This window comes from Trachurus trachurus, assembly GCF_905171665.1.
Source record: "Trachurus trachurus genome assembly, chromosome: 12".
Lineage (NCBI taxonomy): Eukaryota > Metazoa > Chordata > Actinopteri > Carangiformes > Carangidae > Trachurus > Trachurus trachurus.
In genome coordinates, this window is record NC_139908.1 from 23,962,723 (window position 1) to 23,978,467 (window position 15,745).

General features: G+C 41.8%; 1 protein-coding gene across 1 annotated transcript in view; it reads left to right on the top strand.

Annotated features, from left to right (window-relative positions):
• LOC310994289 (uncharacterized protein) overlaps nt 1–15,745 on the top strand; it is a gene marked incomplete at both ends in the record, with an annotated part of 113,653 nt that overhangs the window by 55,285 nt on the left and 42,623 nt on the right. The window contains 5 exons of the mRNA XM_083982931.1: nt 385–1,086; nt 2,234–2,278; nt 3,912–4,031; nt 15,547–15,585; nt 15,679–15,732. Of these exons, the coding sequence (XP_083839057.1) occupies nt 385–1,086; nt 2,234–2,278; nt 3,912–4,031; nt 15,547–15,585; nt 15,679–15,732 (960 nt within the window). The remainder of the gene's footprint in view (nt 1–384; nt 1,087–2,233; nt 2,279–3,911; nt 4,032–15,546; nt 15,586–15,678; nt 15,733–15,745) is intronic.

The following is a 15,745-nucleotide window of genomic DNA, read 5'->3' on the forward strand; positions in this document are numbered from 1 at the left end:
AGACAGGTCAGGGGTAACCGCTGAAGAGCTGAGAAGCTAATTGACTCGAAGGCAGATGAACCAACACCAGATGTCAATGAAAAGCTGATGACAGTTCTCAAGAAGGAAGATGATTGTGTGTACAGTGGTTTCTCTGTTTTTCTCAATTGTATTGTGAATCTCAGATTCTTCCTTCTGTCTCTATAATCTCTTATCTTAAATCATTTGTACTTCACCATTCTACTCCTCAGACAAGCTGCCTGTACAAGTCCACCACAAAACATCCATAAGACATGATCCCATTAAGCTATTGAGGTCTCAACATGATACAAATTAGAAAACTACAATGGGGTCATCTTGACTATTCTTGATTGAATCTCAAATTCTTGTTTTTTCTCCCGACAGAATGAGTTCATTCGTCGAGGGAGCTCTCGAGGGGATGGGACGCTGCTTACAGGACCCAACCGGAAAGGGTCAGTAGTTCGTGGGGATATCTTCGTAGTGGACGAGGACACTGACTTGTTAGATCCAACTTTCCAAACTGGAGGACAGGTGAACCCCCAGTGGAAGCCCCCAAGAAATGGCTCTAAAGGAAACCAAAAGGGAAAGCCTGAAGTTTCCTCTAAACATTTGGACGAGAATATTACCACAGAAAAGAAGACAGATTTGAGTGCTAGGACTTCATCGCTGTTCCCCGGAAAACCCTCCGATGACATAATTGAGCTTGACACCGGAAACACACCCAAGAAGCCCTCAGCAGGGTTTCCTCCACTTCCCAGGATCCCTTCAGATCCTAGAACATCCACAAATTCCAGCAAACTAAGGAAGAAGACAGATGATCCGGCCAGGACTGTCTCACCTCCACCTCATGTTGTTACTTCAGACCCGTCTGCACAGGCTGTAGTGGAGCAGGGGGAACGCAACACCACACAGAGCACCACAGACTCGAATAATAGCTCCAAGCACAATGGTAAACAGCTGGACAGGGAACGCCCTGGAACTGTGACTATTGTATCCAGAGATGGTGATCTGGTCCGGACCTCAGACGGCAAAACATACCGGCTCCAGAGAGGACCACCAGGCCGAATGGGCCCTCCAGGACAGGAAGTGAGTGGTCTTGTGGTGCCCTTGTTGATCCAATGCTATTGTTGTGATCTCTCACTTACTAAACAAGTGATTATCCGAGTGAGAAATTCTTGTTTTTGCATAGTCCTTCACTACTTTTTTGAGGATATTGATAGCCAAGCCAAGACTTGTTCCAGAACAAGTGAAGTTGATGTATCGGAGGTATCTGTTAGATGAGGGGTTTAGAAAAAGGGAGGAAGAACCTTGTGAATGAAGGACATCTGTTTATGCTTTCCAGCTTACAAGAGCTGTTCTCCATCAGCTGCCATCTGAATCTGATCAGCAGAGGTTACGCTGCTCAAACACATGTTGATCCACATGTCTTTTGATGCTGCGATCTCAGCCCTCAGAACTGCATAGTGAACAAGTCTCAGCAGTTTGTCGTAGCATTACTCAATGTGACAATCTTAACCTCTGGCTGCCAAGTCATCTGGCTGGTGCCAGTGAGGAAAGTCATTTTATAAGAAGGTTTACCTGGTGTAAGAGGTGGGCAGGAACCTCAGGGTAGACAGAACCAGAACCAGACTGCACATCTGGTCCTGTCTGGGCCGTTTTCTGGAGTCACGCTGCCATAAAATGCACAGGATCACTCAGCACGATTACTGTGATTGGACCCGGCTGCAGGGAACATGAAGGAAGACCTGTTGGCTAACAACTCAGGTCTTGCTTGCTTAGCTTGTTGTGGTGTACAGCCGGCAGCATTATCCTCTACAAGTGTTTTAGCAAACTCATTTTATTTGAATAAAAAGTACTTCACAAAATCTACAAAATAATTTTTCTATATCACAGAAAAAACTCTTTCCTGACTGGTAGGCAGGTGAGTTAAAATCATAAAGGGAAGACCCAGGTAACAGTTTAGGCACTGTGCAAGTTGTATTAACTAAATAATTGCATTCAGCATCAATCCCTCTGGCTGCTCTTGCAAGACCTCACTCACTAAAATAAATCTCTTTTTTTAAGTTTTAACATAACATCAAGGCATAAAAGATAATCCCATATCCCACCCGCAGCCAGTAGTAGATACATAGATAGATTTCTACACACAACTTTTCACTGATAAATAATATTTGTCTCTAAGGGATACTTAACGTGTTTTTTAGCAGATAATTGTGTTGTTGTCTTCCCACAGGGCTGTCATGGTGAGCCTGGCCCACCTGGGTTTAAAGGTGATAAGGTAAAATAACTTTGTTTAAAGGGGACATATTATGCTCATTTCTGCTTCTTGACATGGCACCTTGATGTCTAAAAGTAATGTTAGTAACATGCTTTGGTCAGAAAAACCAAAAGATTGAGCACAGCTGGCTTCTCTACACACCAGTTTCACCATAGATATATAAACATAGATGCCGCGTTCCATACTGCCGAACAGCGCCACCATGCGTCTACTGGCCGCCATGTTGTGCAGGGCATAAGTTCTAAAAGACTGACGTTCTAAACGTTGTAACCATGGTTGTAACCCCAGATTTTGATTAAATCTATTCACAGGCGTCATTTACGCTGGGGACGTTAACTACATTATCCTAGAAGCAGCTGAAACCCTGAGCACGGCGCAGAGCTTCCTGTACGCCGGAGCCAACTCGCAACAATGTAGCTTCAATTAAGTAGTTCTCAGACTCTTTCTGTCATCTCCCGCTTTGGACAAAGAGGGATTTCAAGACGCACCACGGTGATATGCTTAATGTTTGGGTGCAACAAAGTCCCTATACAAAATCAACATCTAACCTGCATCTGCATCTGGTGCGCATCTGCTGTTTCTCTCGCGCTTGCTCACTCGCTCACTCTTGATCCGCATATAAATTAATAAAAAAGGAAAACACACAGACACGCAAATTGAAATGACCAAACTGTAGTGTAGTCTATCAATTCAGTGACCTAGAGCTGTAGACCTGTAGATATTCCCAAATAAATTTAAATCAAACGCAACTGGACTTGGTTATTTTGTCTAGGAAGACGTTTCACCTCTCATCCAAGAGGCTTCATCAGTTCATGTACGCATCAGACTGATGAAGCCTCTTGGACCTGGACAAATGACCTGGACAAATGAGAATATTCACAGGCTTTGACGTTCTGTGTCCTGCACAATATGGCGGCCCCGCTGACGTATCGCCAGATATAGAACGCGGCATCTACGTTTATATATCTATGAGTTTCACAGCCCTGCTCTAAACGGTCGGTTTAGAATCTTCGCTCTGGTAGCCGAGGTAACCATGGGAGCGAGGGCTTGAATGTTCACATCACCCGGCTTGTGATGTAATAAGCCGGGTGAAATTAAAAACGGCTTGTTAAGAGACACATTTTCTGACTATGGCAGTTTACAAAATGTTGACGTAGTTGTCAAAACTTACGTTTAAGGGGTGAGGAGGCACTCCAGATACGCAAATACACATACTCAAACAATGAAAAAGTGAGTTTTGCATAATATGTCCCCTTTAAGACATTTTAGCCTATGAACATGTGATAAATGAGTCCACTTGACTCTTCAGGGTTGAAGTGCAGTGTCCTGTGTATGAGAAAAAACATCCAAAGCCATACCGTGTTGTAATGCTCAGTTTCCCATTTTAATACGTACAGTTGTAAACTCCTGTCCCTTTCTCCATTATGCCTACATTTATATTATTAAGTGCAGGAGCTTGAGTGCTGCAACAAATCACTCTTATGACGTAAAGCTGAAATCAGTGCTGTACTGTAATAATAAGTATCCGCCCTTGTACAGTAAATGAGATCTCAAACTCAGTGGGCCTCTATCTGGTTAAATCCCATATAAATTGATTTGTCGTGCATAAATGTACCTTTTACTTTCGTGACAGGGTAAAACGGGCCCTGCAGGTCATTCAGGAAAGAGGGGAGAGCGAGGACCTCCTGGACCGCCAGGTTTACCAACCCTCTACCTGTGGAGGAACACTGCTGAGGAATGGGCTGCCTTCCAGGTAAGATGTGTCTTCATCATATTTGGTGCAAATATTTGCAGTATGTACAAGATTCCTCTGTTTGTGTAGAGTCTTTTATAATTTATAATAATTATAATTTTATATAATTTATTTAATTTGTTTAATTTGTTTGAATGGCTAGGAGGTATTGTTATTGTATAGATTAAATGTTTCCAGACAGCCAGTCTGGTTCAGTCCCATAACAAACTGTCATCCACTTCTGAACTTAATCCTAATTAGGGTTAAAGGGTCAGGGTTGAGTCCTGAATCAGCTGATCTCTGAACTGTGAGATTACACCTGCATGATTTGTTGCTGTCAGTCAAGCATGTAAGAAAAAGTGGACCTTTCACATGATCCTCCATGATATTTTACAGTTTGAGAACAAGAATGTCTGAACACGTAGAACCCATACTGTAGACTGTATGGACCTAGCCTCTGTGGCTTCACCCACAGCGTGATAAAGAGTCATTTTGAAGATGAGATTGGGCTACAAGACATTTAATGGACAAATACTTTATGGGAGTTACAATCTCAGAAACAATAGAATTGTCTATAATTTGATAAAAGTGTAGTGTAGATCTTGCACATCAGAAGCATTTTCAGCTTTGGCCTCTACTTGCAATGCTGGTCTAGCATTCCTCAGTGGTTCTGGACTAGAGGGTCTAGCACTAGACTTAGATATGTCATTCATCTCAATTTCAAACAGGTTTCCATTAGAAATGGGTCGGACAATCCTCTCAGGATGAAGTGTTAAAGATATGATGATCCCAAATTGAAATGTCATCAGCACAAAAATGTAATTAATCCCATACTTTGATTTGGGACTAAATGACAGCAGAATTGGTAAAACATGTATAGGCGCGTTTCCACTGCAGGAACTTCGGGGTAATTTTACCCCGTTGGTGCGTGTCTCCACTAGGGCCCGACCGATTTATCGGCGAGCCGATTAAATCGGCCGATTATAGCCCGTTTGAAACTAATCGGTAATCGGCCAAAACTCGGCGATTGTCGCCGATATTTTCAGGAATAAAATGCAGGGAATAAAACTTGGTTTTACTTTGAAAAGATTCCCCCGCACCGGCGCCGACCTCATGACAAACTCCATCCACTACCACCTCAGTCACAGCACACAGCAGAGTGACTGATCTGTCTCAAAACCAGTGTTGCCACTGGATTTCTGTTTCCCTTTTTTTTTTTTTTTTTTTTTACCGCGGTCGGGTTGTGAATTAATTAATTAATGCTCGTCTCCGGCCGTGTTGGGTCCGAGATTCAACAAGCCGGTCGGGGTCGGGTTTTACCGTTATATACCGGCACGGCAGTATGCTCATTTATCACCAATAAACACAGTAGATGAGGGAGGGAGTGACTGAGCTGAGGCTGGTGGGGCGGGGGTCCGCGGCGGCGTGGAGCGGTGCGGGACTCTGACTGCAGCGGGGACTATCATGTCTCTGCTCCGTGAGACTGACCGCCGGTGAGCGCTTTGACACGGTGCCGGGCACGGCAGCAACCGCTGATCGCTTTTAATTGAAAAGAGAGAGAGAGAGGGAGAGAGAGACGCCGTGCCGTGTAAAAAAAACAACAACAAAAAAGTATCACGTGTCATGACTTCCTGTATTTGGCCCTTCAAAATAAAAGCCCATATTGATTTTGACTTCATTTTGACAAGACAGGGCTTCAAATGTTTTTTTTTTTCATGCAACCAATCGACCAATGAAATTTTAGTCGGCTAATGATTTTTTGGTCGACCAGGCAGCCCTAATTTATATATTATATAATATATATAGATATATTATTATAGTAATACAATTTTAAAACTTAATTAAAAAAATAATAATAATCGGCCGATTAATCGGTTATCGGGTTTTTTTCCCCCTAATAATCGTAATCGGCATCGGCCCCAAAAAATCCATATCGGTCGGGCCCTAGTCTCCACTGCAGGAACCTCCCCCACAGGGCCGCTTACAGGAACTTTTACGGGGCCAAACCCCTGGCAAACCTGCCTGGGGTTACAGTAGGTACTCGGAGACTTCCGGTGACGCAATGAACGTGCTTGCAGCATAGCAGCCGAGCTCCGCTGGACAAAATAACAGATTAGAGTGACAACAATAATATTTTGACGCCGAAACGCTAAAAAGACATTCATAAAGCATGAGTTCCTCCGCCGGCCAAAGGAGACAGGACAAACCCGACCCTTCACGAGGAAAAGTGGAGAATAAGCTGAATCAACCGAGCCCACCTAGCAAAAACATGGCTAGTAGCAACATGTGTCCGTCTCCGCCTGATAAATCGATACTGGAGGAGTTGAAGAAACTCCGAAAAGAAAACCAAGACGGACACAACCACACCAAAGTGGCCCTTGGCCGTGTTGAACAAACTGTTTCGGACATAAAAGACCAACTGGCGGAACACGAAGACAGAATGGGAAGAATGGAGGAGAGAATTGGGGCGGCCGAGGATGCGGAGATACGCCACCACAGGGCACTGAGATACCTGCTGCACCGGGATATTGAACTCTCGGCAAAATGCGACGACATGCAAAACAGGATGAGAAGAAACAACATCAGGATCTTTCAAATCCCGGAAGACAGTGAAGGTAAAGATATGGCTGGATTTATTAAAGACCTGCTCCAGAAGGAACTTAAATTACCACCAGACCTGGACATTAAGATTGAAAGAGCACATCGCTCTCTTGTGGCCAAACCCAGAGATGCTACAGCCCCCCCAAGATCGATCATAGTGAGATTTTTGGATGCAGCAGTGAAGGACACAATCATCAAGCAGGCATGGAGCCAGGGTCCAGTCCTCTTTCAAGGAAAGCGGATCTACTTTGATCAGGACTACTCCCCCGACCTACAGCAGAAACGGATGAGGGTACACGAAGTTATCAAGCAACTTAAAAAGAAAGACATACAGGCGAGATGTCTATACCCAGCCCAACTACGCATCAAGTTGAACACCGGGGACAAGACCTTTACATCACTAACAGGTGCCGCGACGCTGCTGAGAGAGCTGGGGGTTAACGTGCGCTACGAGGAGAGGGAGCGCATCGAGGAAGAACTGAAGGATGGATGGAGGAGCCAAGAGGGGAGAAAAAGGAGAGCGTTTCTGTCAGCAGCTGACTTTAAGACCCTTCTGCAGGAGGAAGATTGAAGTGAATATGTCATTTATGGATAAGAAAAACAAAAAACTTGTGTCAACCAAATCGGTGGTAAGATTGACAACCACACATTAGGTTATGCAACTAACGGGCTGCTACCACAAAAAAAAAAAAAAAAAAAAACACAAGCGTCAATAGATTATCTTTTTTTTTTTCAAACATATATTGTTGTCACATAATAAGGTTATGTGTTAGTCCAAGGAGGCTATGCTTGAATATATGAGTGGATTACACTCATCTGGACCTCTTTTACACTTTAATGTAATATTGGTCACACTCGCACTTTTTGTGCTTTTCTCCACAGAGAGGGTAGGTCACACCTCTCTGCCCCAACATCACCGGGGATCTGACGCAGTTTTAGTTCAGTTCCAGCGTCAGATTGATGAAGTGGAAGGTCAGTTTTGTGTTATCTATGTTGTTCTTTATTCTTTGTTTTTCCTGACATATCCTACAGACAATGTTTTGTTAGTGATTAGACTTATTTTGTTAAAACAGGTAGGGAGCTATATCACAAGACCATACGAGGATCATGGCTGAGTTGAATTTCATAAGCTACAATATAAGAGGAATTAATAACCCAATCAAAAGGAAAAAAATCTTGGGACAATTAAAGAAATTGCATTGTTCTGTTGCTCTAATCCAGGAAACGCACTTGTCGCAGTCTGAGCATTTAAAACTGAAGAGAGAGTGGGTTGATCAGGTCTACAGCGCATCATGTGGGAGGAAAAAGAAGAGAGGGGTTGCAATATTGTTTAATAAATCTGTATACTATAACAATGAGAAAGTTTTTCAAGATGATGAAGGTCGATACGTTATGGTGATAGGCACAATTGGAGGGAAGAAGATAACTATACTTAATATATACGCCCCAAATGAAGACTGTCCTCATTTTTTTAAAAAGATAGCAACCTTATTGGCAGATAAAAGTGAGGGGGTTATAATAGTGGGAGGCGACTTTAACTGCACCTTGGATTCAAAATTGGACAGGTTACCTGCAACAAGAAAACCTCAATCCAAAATGTCCAAGGGGTTATCAGATATGATGAAGGAATTGGGTCTAGTGGACATCTGGCGACAACTCCACCCTAATGAGAGAGATTTTACCTACATGTCTCATGTACATGGGAGCTATTCAAGGATAGACCTCTTTTGTATATCAAAAACTGAACTATATAGAATAAAAGACAGCACACTTGAACCAATCTCTATCTCAGATCACGGCCCTGTGACCATGAAAATTAACTTAGGAGTAGACAGCCACTTTAGATATTGGAGACTTAATGTTTCATTATTAACAGATATGAATATTAGACAGGAATTAAAAGAAGCTTTGACTGAGTACTTCATTATAAATGATGATGGTAATGTCTCCCCCTCGGTTGTATGGGATGCCAGTAAAGCCACGATGAGAGGAAAGATTATTTCTATAGGATCTAGAATTAAGAAACAAAGACTCGCTAAACAACAAGGACTGGAAGCTGAAATAAAAAAATTAACAAGAGAACACAAACAATTTGGAGAGAAAGACATTCTTAAAAAATTAAAGGAAGTTAGACAACAATTGGATGAGGTTCTGACATATAAGGCAGAGGGAGCTCTGAGATATACTAATAGAAAGTATTATGAGATGGGGAATAAAGCTAGCAGGCTATTGGCCTTTCAGCTCAGAAAAGCCCAATCTAACCGTGCAGTTCCCAAAATTAGAAACCCTGAAACCAATCAGGTTGAGACCGAACCCACAAAAATATCAGACTCATTTGCCACGTATTACAAACAACTATATAAGGCTGAAGAACTAGAATTTAAGGAAGAAAAAACATCAGAATTTTTAAGATCCCTTAAAATGAATAAACTATCAAATGAAGAGGCAGAACTTCTAATAAAACCCATTACAGAAAGTGAAATTAAAGAAAACATTACCAAACTTAAAAACAACAAAACACCAGGAACAGATGGTTTCTCTGGAGAATACTATAAAATATTTGTGAATGAGCTCACACCCATATTGTGTAAATTATATAATTATGTTTTAAAATCAGGAAACCCCCCAAATTCATGGTCGGAAGCCATATTAACAGTGATTCATAAGGAAGGAAAGGACCCCCTTCTGTGCACTAGTTATCGCCCAATAAGTCTACTTTGTGTAGATTATAAAATCCTGACCTCGATAATAACCACTAGAATCCAAAAAAACATAAAAAAATTAATAGAACCAGACCAGACAGGATTTATATTAGGACGTCAAGGAACAAACAATATAAGGAGAGCCCTGAATTTGCAGGCAATAGCGGCAAGGGACAAACAATCATCAATGCTTCTCGGCCTAGACGCCGAGAAAGCATTTGATCGAGTAGATTGGGTTTTTCTGAAGCAGACACTGATAGAAATGGGCTTTGGGAGGGAATTTGTAGCCTGGATAAATCTATTATATAAAGAGCCCAGCTCCAAAGTTAGAGTTAATGGTCATTGTTCTAGCTTTTTTAGGATAGAACGAGGGGTGAGACAGGGAGACTCACTGTCACCCATCCTGTTTACTCTTAGTATTGAACCTCTGGCAGAGGTGATACGCCAAAATGTACAGATTCAAGGGATAACGGATGAAGGAGGTTCAGTTCATAAGATAGCTTTATTCGCAGATGATATTTTGCTTTTTGTAAAAAATCCACTTTCTTCCATCCCTGCACTTATGAACTGCCTACATAAATATGGGTCACTGTCTGGATACAAAATTAATGAAAATAAATCAGAAGCCATGATGATTTCAGGTACCTGGCCTACACAGCTGAATAGTATTGTCTCTTTTCGCTGGTCCAAACAAGGATTTAGATATTTGGGAATAATGATTACACCTAACCCCACTCAACTGTTTGAGGCAAATTACAACAAATTAATTAAACAAATAAAAAATGATGTGACACGCTGGGAAGTCCTACCCCTGTCTTTAATCGGCAGAATAGAGACGGTAAAAATGAACCTATTACCCAGACTTCTTTTTTTGTTTCAATCCCTCCCTATTAGAGTGCCCGTTTCTACCTTAAAAATGTTAGATAAACTAATTTCAACATTCATATGGCAAAAGAAGAGACCGAGGGTAAGATTAAAATCTCTTCAACTATCCAAAGACAAGGGAGGTTTGGGTCTACCAAACCTCAAAAGTTATTACTGGGCTGCACAAATAAATGCAATAGTGGCATGGCTCAGAAATGACCGAGAGGCAATATGGACCAAGATAGAACAAGACTCTGTTAAGGGCGCTTCCTTATCAGTACTCCCATTTATGGATATAAAGTCAGTCAATAAAATTAAAATAAAGAATGAATGGATAAAACACACTCTAAAAGTCTGGACAATAGTAAAAAAAATGCTCGGTGGACCAGTGTCAATTTCAAGAGCCATGTTGATAGTAGGAAATATAGAATTCCCACCTTCCCTGTGGGATAGCGGGTTTAGAAGGTGGGCCGACAAAGGTCTCCGTACAATTAATCAACTTTTCAGAGGAACAGAATTTAAATCATTTTCTCAACTTCAAGAACAATTTGACCTCCCATCGAAGGATCTATACAGATACCTTCAGATAAGACATTATGTCACAAACCATAAGGAAAAGGAAATGGTTAGTAAAAACCCAAATGAAATAGAAGAATACTTTATTAGTGTTTTAGAGAAACATTTCCAAACAAAAAAACACTTATCTAATATTTATAAAAGGCTAGCAACGAACACTTTACAAAACACGGAGTACATTAAAGAAAAATGGGAATTGGAAATGAATGTTATAATTGAAGACTCTACATGGGAGGACATATGGGCAGGCTGCCATAAGGGAATTAATAGTCAATTATGGAAAGAGTTTGACTGGAAGGTAAAGATAAGATTTTTTAATACTCCTCTTGTTATCTCTTCATATGTGAAAAACTCTAATTTGGAACTATGTTGGCGAAAATGTGGAAATATTGGTGACACCACACACATCTTCTGGGACTGTCCAGTACTGCAAGGATTCTGGGGTGATATTAAAAAGGAAATCGATAATATCCTGGATATAGATGTTACTCTAGAACCAATGTTATTTTTGCTGGGAGCTATACCCAAAGATATATACAATGCAGACCAACGATATGCACTGAGGATTCTCTTACTGGTAGCGAAGAAAATGATTACAGTGAACTGGAAAGAGGTAAAACCACCAACTATAGGTCAATGGACCCAGAGACTGAAAAATGTATATATGATGGAGCGAATGACAGCTACTCTCCAGCTCACAATGGACACTTTCATGCAAAGATGGACTTGTATTTCAAGATACCTGGGTGTATAATAACGGGAATATACGACGGAGTAATTTTGGGAGTCCCTCTTTGGAGAATCATGCTCAGCTACTATCTATAGATATCTGCTTTCCTACCTATTAATGTCAGGGTTGTTACTAATGTTTATATCATGACTATGTATATTTTCTCATTTACATTACCTTTCATTCTCTTGTACAGTCTAACATGCATTTTCAAAGTCATATGTCAGGACATGTTTTGTAAAATGTTTAAAATGTCTAAATAAAAAGTAAAAAAAAAAAAACAGTAGGTACTCGGATCGGCCCTGAAGAAGTCGTGGTGGGGCTTGAGATTTATTCTGTGCTGATTGGTCAGACTCAAAGTAGGATCATGTGACGCTAAGAGAAAGCTCAGTAAAAGACGAGAGTAGCAGTAAGCCTGGTAAAAAAAAAAAAAAAAGAGAGATTGGTAAATAGGCGATCGCAGGATTACGTGGCGATAGAGACGGCATTTTTTTTTTTAAGAAAGCGTCTATACTGACAGAAAAAAACCCCAACAAGAACAGTAAAAAAACAAACAAAACAAAAAAAAACGCTGCACAACGACCACGCAGTGATCGAAACTGTTGCACGTCGCCATAGGAGCCCGGTGGGTTCCTGTCTGCAGTGGAGACACGGCCACCGAGAGGGCCGAGTGAGAGCACGGTTCCTGTAGAAGTTCCTACCCCCTCCTTTTACCAGGAACTCCTGCAGTGGAAACGCGGCTTATTTAACACGTGAAGAAATTCAAACTGACATGTCATGGTTTCTGTTACCATGCCAATTTGACATCTGCACTGCCCTGAGCACTGAGAACACATTACATCTTTAAAGTCCATCCATCACAGAGAAGTACCAACGCTGCATTTTTGTAACTCTGAACAACTGTTTTATCTAAATCCTGCTGAGCTTTCACATCCCTAAGCGTTGGCATCCCTAAAACATCTCACCCAGTTGAAGTGAAGATGGCTTTTCCTTCCTTCCTCTCTCTACCTAAGCATTTTTGTAATTCATTGTCAGTTACCTAAAAAACACATAAAATGTTCTTTGAGTCAAAGCCAGTTTCCTCAAAAAGGCCATGTCCTCTATCAACTCTCTGTAAAACCTTTGGCTCTGTAGTTATAGTGCTTTCAGGCTGCTGCTCTGTCCTCATCTGTTTAATATCGCTGCTGTGGACACAGCTGTTTGTCGTCCAGTGTGTCAGCATGATGAAGAATTGTCCGTCACTGAAAAAAGATGACAAAAGATAAAAGTCTGCTGGTAGTTTGTGGTGGCGATTTGTTACTTTGTGTGCTTTGAACTTGATGTCTCTCTAGGCTACAGAGGTCATTGTCATACCTTCACTCATTTTGAAGGTCAGGTTTGCTATTTAAACTAAAGGGGCCAACTCTGGACTTTGAGAGAGGCTAATGTTTCAGTTTAAGTTATGTTGTCACATTTCAGTGACCTGTCAAAAGAAAAAAAAGAAAGAACAACTTCATCATTTAAACCTTTTTGGATTTTTTTTGTCTCTTAGCTCAGTGTCAGTGTCTTACATTTCCCAATAGGGCTCAAATCTGACACCCTGCATTTTGTGATTATTTTGTCGAGTGACCAAAGTAAATTGGGAAACGCAAATGGGGAACCTTTCTCAGAGAAAACTTGGGATGCTGTAGTGGAAATAAAAAAAGAAATGAAGGTACCCCTTGTGCTCGACCAGCCTGATTCAATTTAAAGTCATCCATCGTATCCACTATTCAAAAGCCAAACTGGAGAAAATAGATCCTAATTTAGACAAGACTTGGATAGATGTCATTGGCTCCAGCAGACGGGACTCGTGTGTTCTGGACCTGCTCTCTCACTGGGTAACTATTCTTGAATGTGTGTTTGAAACGACTGGCAGAAGTTTGAGGAGAAATGCTACGTTGGGATTCCAGCACATGATCACAACAACCAGCAAATATTGAATTAAAGAATGTTATAGCATGTAGTAGTATTGGAGAGAAGAATTACATGAAACCTCACTCAGTCGGTCGGTACCCTTCAGCCTTAAAGATGTACAGTAATGATGTTTATTAATCTTGATAAAAATGCAAATAACCAGAGGTTTTCTGAGATGTTCTGCTCAGGTTTTATTCCACTTTTTGCCTCAGGAACTTACACATTAGAAATAACCTGACTCTACAGAATGTGAAGGAATTTGTTATTTGAGAATTAATCTTTTCAGCTGTATCTCTTTACCTATTTATAATTTATTTCTCTCATTGGTAACTACATGATTACATTTTAAAATTGACTAAAAAAAGAAAAGAAGCTAATCTATATTGATGTCATCCATCCATCTGCTACACTGCTCATCCATGGGGTCCACTCCCATAGATATATATAAGAAGACTAGATGACTCACCCGCAGCTGTTTTCTAATGACAAAGCGTAGCCAGTACGGCGGCCATCTTGGGACGGGCAACTCTCTCCCTCAGAGCATTAAGCCTCTGCTGCATGTTCTGCTATAATGACCATAACTTGCTCAGTTTTTGTCCGATTTCAAAACGGTTTGGTTTTTATGAACGTTTATGCAGTTATGATCCAGCATATTTAGAATCACGGATAATTTTAATAATGTATTTTTTTTTGTAAAAGTAACATTATAGTGACATTATGCAAATAGTTAAAGTAATAGCTACATATTGATTTATTTTACACAGAGTTATGAATAGTTTTTTTTAGTGAAAATGACTGGATCACCTATCTACTGCACTGTAACTGCAGCCAGAGTCAGAGCAATTTGCCCGTCCTCATATGGCCGACTGTGAGCTACGCCTGCGTGTAGTCAGATCCACCCCCTTGTCCACTCCCAGCTGAGGGCGGGACACAGTTCAGTCACCCAGTTTCTAGCCTCGCATCACCAGGCTCTTCAGACAAGCGAAGAGCCTGGTGTCCGTTACCTCGAATTTCGTCTGCATTCTGGTTCCTGTCTGTAGCGGAAACCAAAATCACCAAATTCACCAAAATAAAAGTGTTCACCAACATAAAACTTATAAAATAAACATTACCTTGTAATACAATAAAAGCAAAATGTTAACTTAATGGCTCGGGGACTTTCTTGTAAATTATATTCCTTAAATTAAAGAGTTTTACCGCATTTTATTAGCTCGGTGCTTTTATTTTGACGGAAAGGTCTGTCTCTCTCGCCCTGGATCTGTTTCCTACCAAAACAGCGAGTCAACGGCCCCAGACTACCCAGTTTCCACAGTACTTTTCCACTCACCTGGCCCTGCCTCCCTCTGCTGGCCAAGCCCCGCCCCCTCATCAGGACAACACAACTCACCTGTGAACACAGCTGCTCCTCATCACCTGCAATCAGCCCAGCTTTTATTCACCAGCTCCACACTCACTCCTTTGCCAGATCGTTCTCAGCACGTATGCCAGAATTCCAGCGCTCATTCTTGGACTGATTCCCCGGTTTTGTCTCGGCTGCATCCGTCCACGTCTTTGCCCTGGTGAACCAAACCAAACTCCTTGACCACGAGTTCCGTTTGCCCTTCTACTGGTTTTGTCTGCCTGTGGTTGTTTGGCGTACCTCTGCCTCAGCGTTGTCGAGATTCCTGTGTCACCAGCCTAGTACCAAGACAGCTCTTCACCATGAGAGCTCCTGGCGTCGGCTTATTCACTGGATCTACGACCCCCGTCTGTCTTCCTGCTCCTCTCTGCCTGCCCTGCTACCTGCCACACCAGACAGGTTTCCAGTCTATCACAGGTCTGACATGTAGAGACAAACGGCACAAACACTCTGACACCTATGGGCAGGTGGCAATCGATCCACTTTAAATTGAATCAGGCTTTTGGAGAAGGCCAGAGCACCCATGAAGGTGCAGGGAGAACTTTCTCCCCTCACCGAAAGGAGGTGGGGGGAATCAAACATCAACTTTGTTGCTGTGAGGCAACAATGCTAACCACCACTGTGCTGCACTGATGTCATTCGCATCCACTTTATTTTCTTTTGTGTCATTTTCTGTCTCTTAGTTCCTGGATCTGTAACTCATCCTCTGTGTATTCATTCTCCCTGTAGCAAACAAATTTCTACCAGCTGCTCCGTGCGGGTTGGCCTGTAAGTATGCTGTGACAATTAATAACCTCTCCTTACTGGAACTTAGTTTGTTCCTGTTGACCTGAGACTGGTTTCTTCTTTGTGAGCTTGCAGAGTAAAGAAGGTCCTACAGGACCACCTGGAGAGGTGGGCAGGCCTGGCATGCAGGTTAGTGATGGGC